This window comes from Meleagris gallopavo, chromosome 13 (assembly GCF_000146605.3).
Source record: "Meleagris gallopavo isolate NT-WF06-2002-E0010 breed Aviagen turkey brand Nicholas breeding stock chromosome 13, Turkey_5.1, whole genome shotgun sequence".
Classification (NCBI taxonomy): Eukaryota; Metazoa; Chordata; class Aves; order Galliformes; family Phasianidae; genus Meleagris; species Meleagris gallopavo.
This window is the reverse complement of record NC_015023.2, coordinates 12,105,413-12,116,186: the sequence shown is the minus strand read 5'-3', so window position 1 is coordinate 12,116,186 and position 10,774 is coordinate 12,105,413. Positions and strand designations below refer to the sequence as shown.

At 37.3% G+C, this 10,774-nt stretch overlaps 1 protein-coding gene across 1 annotated transcript; it reads right to left on the bottom strand.

Annotated features, from left to right (window-relative positions):
- Positions 1-35: 35 nt before the first annotated feature.
- Positions 36-10,768, bottom strand: DNAAF1 (dynein axonemal assembly factor 1). The gene is made up of 11 exons (XM_019619810.2): positions 10,688-10,768; positions 10,289-10,425; positions 9,809-9,949; positions 9,197-9,332; positions 7,088-7,179; positions 6,031-6,252; positions 5,189-5,355; positions 4,808-4,929; positions 4,071-4,285; positions 2,864-3,109; positions 36-2,308 (listed from the first exon to the last, which is right to left on the bottom strand). Exons 2-11 carry the CDS (start codon positions 10,422-10,424, stop codon positions 2,097-2,099), a joined length of 1,689 nt encoding a protein of 562 aa, XP_019475355.1. The 5' UTR covers position 10,425; positions 10,688-10,768; the 3' UTR covers positions 36-2,096.
- Positions 10,769-10,774: the final 6 nt, after the last annotated feature.

Below are 10,774 nucleotides of genomic sequence, written 5' to 3'. Positions count from 1 at the left end.
AAAAAAAAGGAAAAAGAAAAAAGGAAAAAGAAAAAGAGGAAGAAAAATGGATAGACAAGAAGACACTAACAAGATTTTAAAAGGAAATGTGGTTTACGTCTGTTGGTTGTCTTGTATCTATCAATAGACTTACTTAATCTTAACTGTAATTCATCTTTTGGTAAAAGCCAAAACAAGATCTTCTGACTTTTTGAGACAATTTCTCAGTAAATTCTGTTAACCTAAATACAACTAATAAAACAATGTTTTACTGTGAATGCCATGTAATTAAGGAAACGGAACTGGAAACTTGCTGAGAATTTTTTCCCTTGAACAGGTTTCCATTAAAAAACATTTTCTAAATCACATGCCAGTTGCTGACAGTGAAAGCAAAAATAGAGGGTAAAATACAAAATGTCAGGTAGAATGTAATACCTTTCTAGCAATTTCTCAATGCTGGCTAATGCTGGTAAAAGCACCTCCTTTAGTACTGTTTTAGAGCTGACTGGTTTTGTATAGCTATTCACTTGGCACAGCAGCATCAGAATCATCTGATCTGCACAGTCTTGTATGTGAAGGCTGTTACAGAAACAAAACAAAACTTCTGTTTCCTGATGTGGTTGTGGCTAGTGTAGCATATCCTGAATTCACATCGTTTTAGAATAAAATAATGGAAAATGCATGCATTAAGATTTGGAGGTGACTGTTACTGAGTTTGGTGTCAAAAGGGAAATAGCTGTTAGTTCAAACACTGCCAAAGATTATGCACGAAAACCAGTCTGTGCACGTCTGACTTGTTTCTGCGCGACACAGGGACGTCAGATCCACCGCACTATAAATCTTCCCCCACTCTTCTCACTTGTATTACTACTGAGACCGTCCACAGACAAATACAGACTACAGTGCTTCTTCAGAAATTCTAATTTACAGCATCTTCACAGCCATCCCCTGCTATGTCAGTGCTAAATGTCTCCGGAAAATCTGCAATAGCGTAAGTATTGGAGGCTGCTGCCAGAAGTTCCTGACAATAAATTATTAAGTATCAGTTGTAGAACAGCATAGCATAGAACACTAAAACATGCATTAGTATGAGATTTGTTGGGTTTTTCTTATGTGATGGAAGAAACTCCATGTAGGCATGCTGAAGCATTTCTTTTATACTGTGTTACACAATGGTGCCATACAGCACCAAGAAAAGAGCTTGTATTTCAGCCCTGCGGGTTCTGCTTATGAAAATCACATTGTATATACTTGGAATTGCTGCCAGTTCTCTCCACTATCCTTGTTAAGTCTATTATCAAAAACACCTGAATAGGAAGATGCAGCAGTAAGCCCTTACTGAAACAATGAGTTGAGCCTTACAGTAATAGGATGGTTTTTTTTTCCTAGGACATTAAGAGCACAGAAGAGATGTAACTGACTTTTCTAAAGCATTTCAATAAGAATTTAGTTAGCAATGTTGCACAAGAGATATTAACTACTCTGGAAAATTGCAAACTCAACAGTTAGCAGTTGTGTCATAATCTGGCACTGTCAGTTTTGCAGTTGGGTTGTAACTAGAATATATTGAATGATACTCCTTTGCACTCAAATTGTATTTCTCGGTGGTCACACTCAGGTCCTTGTGGCTAAACGTGATGAAATGTTTAAATGTTTGCATCATCAGATAGAAATCTTAGAAAACAAGAATACATTAGAAATGCTAATCCTTTATTACCTACCCAAAACATGCACATGCTGCTTTTCTTGGAAATATGCTTGTGAGTTTTGAGAACTAATTATAGTATCTAATATTACCAGCTAACATTGACAGTAACTGGGTGGCTATGTGTTCCTTATGTTTTTCCTATGATTGTTTCTCTTTTCAAATGAATACTTTATTGGAGTTTTCCTTAGAAGGATGTATTTACTCCCTGGATTCTTTCTATTGCAATTTCTATTTTTCACATTAAAGTCCTTGCTAACTCTCTCCACAGAGAAATCACAGACCTAGAACTTCAACTTTGGGCTATCTAATAGCCAAAGGACAGAACAGACTTCGGTAACAGTAGTAAATTCCTTCCACTTAATTTTTTTTTTTCTTCTACTTTTCCTAGTAGTGGACTTTTCTTGGAAACCTAGCCATATACTTTGTCTAGCCAGGATGTTAAAGGAGTTAATCTGGGAGTAGACAATAACCAAACCAAAATCTGAATCAAATACCTGAATCTAATACATACACCAAGTCGAAGTTTCTCTGGTGTCTCACATTTGATCTGTTCGATTTCAGCATACTCAGCCATTTCAGGAACCACAGACCTTTCAGAAGCTGTCTTCTCTCTTGGAAGATCTAAGAAATAGAGATAGCTAGTTGAAGAGAACTAGCTGAATAAAAAACTTTTTATGCTGCAACAGTGAGCACTGTAGAAGCAAACAGCTGAATACAGCTCATCTCATAACCTTTGTCCCCTTTACATTTCATAAATATTTGTACTTTTCAAGAATGCATTCACATGTTCATGTAAAAAAGAGTATTCTGTGTGTGAAGGCACAGAGCTCTGAGTCATGCCCAGCTTTTGCTGGAAGAAATACCATACAGTCTGTGGAGCAAGGGAAGCCTGTAAACTCTCCTATACTGTCATTAAGTCTAGCACATATGAGAAGTAGAATTCCACTTTTATTTATCAGAAGCTGCAGACTGGGCACTCACAATAGTTTTCTTTGTAATATTAAAATAATATTTTATCCAGAATTACTTGCTTTCCAGCTCATTGCTATGGAAATCTAATAGAATGTTCTTAGCTATGAATCAGCTGTTTGGAATCTCAGGAAAAGAGAGCTACACTGAGTCTGTTTGGCTTATCATCTATACTTCTCCAGTTTGGTTTGTTTCTTTGTTCATTACCATCTATCTTCCTGTTGAAGTCTGAGCATTTGTAAGAATTTGATTCATGTGCACCCTCAGAAATCTTTCCAGATGGGAAGTCAGTGTTATCTCCTCTGTCTGTTAGGAGCGTTATCACATCATCATGAGCATAAAAATTTTCATTTCCAAATCTCTCTGTCTTCTCGTGAGTTTCTTGCTGTTCTGATAAATTTGATATCTCTGATGTACTGTAATTTTCATCGTTACCTGAATTTGCAGATGCTCCTATAGAAGAAATGAGTTCACTAGAACTGCTGGGTTAATCTGTTGTTACTTATTATAAATATCCAACTGCATATGGTCTTAATAGCATAGCCCAAAATACACATCAAAAGCTCCTGGTTTGCTTGAGCAGCTATTCACAAATCAGCAGTCTTCCTAGCATTGTGGCACTGTTGTAGGTTTTCCCACCTCAGTTCCCCTGCAATTGCAGTTCTCCAGCAAGATCTTAGCTAGAGTGTGCAATACAGTAAAGAATTATGCTATATTTGTATTTAAATTTGAGAGGACTCACTACATTTAAAATATATGCTTGCACTTGCACATTTTGATGATCAGTATCAGCTGCTGAAGTTATCATCTACTTTATGCAACTACCAGCTTATTGCAAAACTTTTACTTCTTAGTCAACCATGTCTGACTTCAGAGCCTGTACAATGTCAAACTGTACCACATTAATACTTCTGTACAGGACGGTACTCCCTTATCACTTGGCTTCAGTCTTGATTATTCTGAAGCATGCATGATGTCACTGAAAACGTTAGGCTGTGGATTATCAGTGGTCATAAATTTATTCTATCTTGAATAATGCGACAGGAAAATTAGTGGCATAGAAAAGGGCAGTAAGTGAAACCTTAAGTAATTAATGATCTTCCTCAAATTCCCTGCATTACCACTGCAGCGGATAGGCTCTAGGTTTAACCACATACAGTTAATTAAAGCAGCAGCACAGGGGTACCTGGAAGTGGACTTGTGGTTAATGTGGGGTTGTGCTGGAGCCCCCAGGTGCCTGAACCAGCTCAATTCTTGGAGCATCTTGGGGAAATACAGCTTTTGGGTTGCTACCTGCCTCCACTCATGAACACTAACTGCAACTACTGTGGCACTGACTTGCACCTGCTTTCTCTAGTGTAGAGCACAACAGCTGGAAAAGCTGTGACAAACATCTAAAATATTAACCACAAACCTTCTATGATGTCTGCTGCACCTTCATTTCCATGTTTTGCACCTGCATCTCTTTCTTCTATATACTTCTGTGTCTTCTTTTCCAATGCTTTTTGCCTGATTGCAGCTAAAGCATCAATGCTATCTTGTATTTTTTTTCTCTCTCTAGTTTCCCATTTTTCCCTTTCTGCCTTCTCAGCTTCAAGCCCTCCAACAGCCCAGGCTTCTGCACAGGCTCTATGGAAAAGAAAAGAGCTCACTGTAACACAGCCAAAAAGCTCATTGCTCTGACAGAAGAGAAATTTAAAATAATTTGTAACAGCACAAAGTATTTTCAACAGAGAAAAGGAAGACAGCAACGGCAATCCCTTATGGAGCAGGGCTACACCTGCATCTTTTCTTGCAAGTAGAACTGCAACAAAATAAATGATATTATCTAAGCATGAGTGATTACAACACCAGAGATCCATCAGGAGTTGTGATCATGGCTTTGCTTTCCCAAACACCTGCTCAGTTTCTGTTGAAATTATGACTTGATTCTGCAGTCTGCAGACATATTGTAGAACAATTTTGTTCAATACTTACCTTTTTTTTGTAAGGTATGTAGCTCTCTCTAGTATAATTCTATTGTAATGAAAGTTACCTGCCTGCAGTAAATTAAACCAGCCTTCTTTTCTTTCCATGAAAATATTTATAAAAAATAGACACAAGATCATTTGAGCCTTACTGCTGTGCAAAGAAGATGCCTCTGCTTCTTACCTATCCTTTGGGAATACTGGTCTGTCATCCAAATACGTTAGCTGTTTTAGTCGAACAGTGAGTGTTTTTCTATAATTAGTGATTTTCTTAATCACTTGATTTCCCATTAAATTCAGCACATGCTGGAGAAACATGAAAATAATTTTTAAAGTTGAGCTGCAAACAAACTAACAATCTAACAAACAAAAAGCATACAACTTGGATATGCACTGCCTCTAACCTTTTGAAAAACAAAAGATGAATATAAGTTGCTGTAAGTAATCTACAAAAGGGCTAATAATGCTTAATAATTATTTCATTACATGCTGGACTACTTGACAAAACAACTTCATAGGATTCATTCATATACTTAATCCATAGCCTCAGCTGTATTTGGCTTACCAAATTAGGCATTGTCTCCAGAATAGTTACAATATTTGGATCACTTATGTTGTTGTGGGAAAGATCGAGAACAGAAATACTTGGGCATTCTTGCAAGTGTTGTATGTCTTCCACTGTTTCTAACTTATTGTGAGCAATCTGCAGAGTGTTCAGGACTTTTAGACAAGCTGTCAGACAGAAAGAACACAATGAAAGGAAAGGTAAGAGCCATTGCTTCACAGAAATTTTTTTGGAGCAAGTAGAATTTTCAGCATCGCTGTACTGAAGCATGGGTAGCTTGTTGTTCTGCTTATACATATTTTTTGGCTATGCCTCCAAAGGTGCTTTCTTCACCTCAAGAAAAATAGTTATTTGTTTTAACACTGGTTGGTTGTTGTTAATTCATGTTTCAAACTAGTTAGTTACACAAAAACTTCTGTTTTAGATTACTCTTAATGTACATAAAAGAAAATATGTCCTCTAACAGATGTAAAAGATTTGGTATCGCATCTGCAACTGCCAAAGCACATTGTAACTGTAAAGTAAATGGTAAAACACAGATTGACAACCTGTCTGCAAAACAGAGAAGTACCGAGATGGTATTAAGAAGTGAGGAAATACTAAACTGTTCTGGGTCTTTGTATTTAAGTAGTAATTATGTGTTTTCTGTTTCCTCATATATTTAAACTGCAGAACTATTAAACTAAAATACATACTCTTTGACAGTCGCCTAGTGGACTTTGGTACTGGATATTGTACAACATTTTAATGTAAATAATAATAATTAAAAAATGAAACTACTGTCAAATCTTATGACCATGGGCTTCTTGTAACTCAAAACATCCTTCACCAACAGTCCTTACAGAGATTCTCAATGGTCTTGACATAGTTGTTACTTAGATTGAGGGAATCCAGCTTTTGTAAGGATTCCAGGTTTTCGATTCTGTTAATTAAATTGAGCTGCAGGTAGAGGCAGCGCAACTCTGTCAGAGCCTCCAAATTCTCAATTTTTGTTAAGCCATTGCATTCCAGCCACAAACACCTCAATCCAGTATACTCTTCAAGATTCTCCAGGCGGTCAAATCCTGCAGAAAAAAAAAAAAGATGTTTCAAACTGAAATTGCATTGGCTAAAATTAAGTCATTCAAAACCGTAAATTCATTAAGCCAGTGCTGCTGAAGCAGCCTGTGAAAATACCTGCATTAAAACTGATGGTAAGACTTCTAGCAATTCAATTGGCCCATTAAGGGACAAAATGTACCTATAAGGTACCTATTCTGGTCTATATCTTGTGGAGCACTTTAGATTCTTAAATACTGAGAAAATAGTAAACAAAGTCAAATGTTGAAGGTAGGTTTAGCATGTTGTGTTTATTTAAAACAATTCTTACACCATCCTGAATAATCGAAAAAACTACTTAGAGATCAGAAAAGGGTGACCTGTTCTAGCAACTTTTACTTTCAGTAGTATTTGAGAACCTACAGTATGTGTTTACTGTTGTTTTGTCAGTACAGAAGTCCCAAAATTTGGTAAACAACTTTGTTACACAAGCATTTTAAAATAAATGTATTTTAAAATAAAATACAAGTATTTTGAAATAAAATACTGATCTAATTTGCATTCATATATTTTAAGACATCACTTCTCAGAGGCTACTGTTTTCTAAAAAACAGTGTCTCTTGATTCCTATCAATCTTTTGAATGAGTCTACAAAATGAATCAAGACTATAATCAGTCCACTTTTCTACCTTCATATTTGCTCATTTTGTTTCACAATTACATTATTATATCAAATTAAATTATGTTTCTCGTTTAAAACAATGTTTAAATACCTACCTCACTTCAGTGAGCCATAAACTAGATTTCCTGCCAGAATACTATTTAAAGTGATACCTCTATACAATCTTGTACAGAGCTTACCTTTATAATGCAAGTAAAGCGTATCATTTAAGGATGGGGTCAAGTACAATTTGTGCTGCTTACAAATGTCTTGCAGAATCTTTTTTGTCATTCTAAAAGAATAACAGGAAGCAAAAGCAAAAAAAAGTACTTCAGCACACATTCGATTATCCTTTATAAAAGAAATTTCAATGCAAAATAATTAATAGTCCTTTTATGCAAGAGAAACAGCTACAACTTACAAGACTACACTCAGAGTGAAAAAGCTCTAGATTTTTTTATATTTGCTTTCCATTCGTACTGGCCTGAAGTGTGTTACAAGGCCCTTCCTACTTCTGCTATAAGAAGAGAACGTAGGCAGGGTATTAGAGAGTTCATCTTCTTTAAAAAGAGCAGCATGAATTTTTGTTAGACTGGTTATTTCCTCTTCCGTCCTTTCCTCCATTTTTTCCTGCTTTGGTGCAGCATCTCTGCTGGCAAAGCCAATAAGCAACACCTAGGACCCTGAATCACCATTTCAGACTAGAAAATCAATAGTTATCAACCTAACATTTTGATAAAAGACTGACAGTCAATAAAGTTTTAGCACACCACTTTAATTGGCTAGGAATGCCAGACCAGAAAATGAGTAGCATCAGTTAAATGGTAATTACTTAATACTCAGTTCTACTCGTGAGAGGATTTATGCAAGTGAGAACCCAGAAAAGGATACCAAGGAAAACCAAGAGCTACAGATGTGCAGGGACAGGGATAAATTTGCCGTTATTGGAGAGCCTGTTCTAGAGAGCAGTGCGCTGACAGTTCCATGGAGGTAGTAGCCCTCCAGCACAAACTTTACAAAGAATAACTGGACACTGTTTTTGGAGGCCAGTCTACACAGCTAAACACAATTTAGCATAGGGAATAAAATGGGGAATCCAGCAAGAAAGTATCTAGTAAAAACATTCTAAAGCTGAAAATACAGATTTCTTCCTGTTTAGGAAGATCAGATTCTTTTAAAACAAAATTCCACCCAAAATATAACTTGTAGTAGATATCCTCCACTTAAAGAAATATTGCAATAGCATGATACTATATGATCCAAAATTATTTTTTACTTCCAAGTCCCTTATTAATAGACTGAACTTTGCATTTGTGGTCTTAAGTATTTGTAGGACTAAAACTTTTAACAGTAAGACTTCCTTGGCAAGAAGGTATTTTCAGAACATACAACACCATGAGTAAAGGCAGTGAAGGTGTACCTTTCACAATGAACTTTTAGAGATTTTTCTGTTAGTATAGTCACTTACCATGCTGTAAACTTCAATATTGCTGAAGAACAAAATTCTAATGCAGTCAACTGACTAGTTCTTGGGGCAATACTAAACATGATTGTCAGCCTGTTACTGCTCTATAGGCTGAAATAAATCTCTGAATGAAAGATTTATAAATGTTGAGCAAAATCTCTAAAACATACTGTTTTCTTGTATTGTGAGCCCAGGTGTGTTACTATACACAATGCACATGCGGTGTATTACGCTAATTTTCATTGAGCTATTTCGAGTAGCACTTAATCAAATCATCAACATCCTTAGGCAATTTACAGCACCATAAAATGTGTTCCTTAAGAATACTAATTATCGTGTGCAGTTGTTGCACTTCTGACATCATTCCTCATAAGAATTTAATTTTGATGGTGTTCTGGCCTGATTAGCCTGGGATAATGAAGTTTCTTATCCAACCTAGTTCTTGGTAACTTGGAGGGCCTCTGTCCCTTCACGTACCTCTGCCAAGAACTATCCTGACAACTGTAATATTTACACTGAGATGAATTAATACAATGCATCCCTTGAATTCATACTGAGAATTGGTCAAATCTGCTCCCGCAAGAGTTTGCAGAAATTTGTCCAAATCCATTAAATAGGCTACATCATACATTTAAAAGGTAGTCTGCTAAATAAAAAAGAAGTACAGATGCTGGAAATATCAACAATTCCTGAGTTATTGATTAATCTCAAGTTCATCTTCAAAATCATTTTCCAGAGTTAAGGTTAACATGTAGAGAGTATATGTAGAGAGAATATGTGAAACTCCTACTGATTTCAATGATGCCAAGGTTTAAATAAAAACCACCAATAAACAATATTTTACCTCACACAGCCCCCTTTTTCTTCCGTCTTTTGACTGAATGAGCTGATTACTGACTTGTGATCATCAACCAATTTTTGTTCATTCCGTTGATCTGCTCTGGATGTGCAGGTGATAGCTTTCTCTTCAGTTTTAACATCTTTGTGGTAAGAAAACAAGTTGCAGTTCAACATGGGGTGGAGGAGGAATATTGTGTCATGTTTCCAATTAGTTCAGAGAAATACTGAAAAGCACTTGAATATGAATTTCAATAAAAGTTGTGTTCTAACCAAGATTTTTGCAGATCTTTTTAATTAAAATAACCTTAACTTTCTATAGGAGACAAAATACAACAATAACAAAATAAAATGCTGAAATATTGCATTTGTTTACATATGAAAGTCATGCAGAACACTTAAGTCTTAAGTATTATTATAATGTACAGTGACAATACAGTACTGGCACCAATGTTTTATGATCTTGGACATCTACTGTATATTACATATAATTAGCAACAATTAGAGTTAAACAAGACTGCTGAAGACTGATTTACATGCTAAGACTACTTTAACACATAAAGATAATGGTGTATCAGTCAACACAAAAACTGTTTATCCTGCTCTTCCACAAATTTACCTTTTTGCACTTTTTGGAGGGTGTCTCCAGTGCTGTAGTCATTCAAGCTGTCTTTACTCTGCCTCTGGCCAATTGCATTCTCAATAGTTTTCTCTTCAGATTTTTGCTCAGAACCTTCTAGTTTTGCTTCTGGTCCTGACACTTAAGAAAGACATGCAAACAAGATGATTGTACCAGATCATTTAAATATGACTGTAGTTAAAACAATTAGAGGTATGGCTGGATGTATGACTTCAATACATAAAGTATACTTCCAGAAAAAGAAAATTCAAGAAACAAGGAATGGCGGGAAGGGTTGGGGGCAGGGGAAGGGTCGGTAAGCCTCAGTTACAGCAAGATGTTCAGTGAATTCAGTGAGGGAAAGAACAAATTTAACAACAGACTTTTATATACTCAACAAGAGTTTTTTTCTCAGCTGCGTCGACTCAGCTCAGTAACTGCTCCCCTGTGCCTCCCAGCAGTACAGCTGGCAGAGCTCACCCCTGCTCAACGGACAGCCTTCACTCAGAGCGTGGGCAGCTTCATTTCCATTGTTGCTCACAGTCTCTCCCAACACCTCTGGCACAATGACTGCTCCTTCGTGGCCTCTGTCCAAGTCTCTGCTGTTTGACAGCATCCTGAGATACGAGATTTAGACAAGCTGTGTCAGGTCGCTGTATGGCTCACAGCCCTACTGCCAGGCACTACATCCAAAAGCTTTGGCAGGGCCTGTCAGAAGCAAAGGAGACTGGAACGAGCAGATTATGGAGCGTGGCGCCGCTCACCGGGGAGCACGCTGCCGACGCGGCCCAGAACCCCTCAGCACAGAGCAGCACAAAGAAGGAGCGCCGGCCTGCAGCCCCGGGACAGCCCTCACACAGAGCCCTCCATTCCCTTTACCCGCCCCCGCAGCTCGGCTTGTGCCAGTAGCAGGGACACGGGCCGGACGCCCGAAGCCAGCAGCCTGTCCGGGCCTGGCCGCCGTCA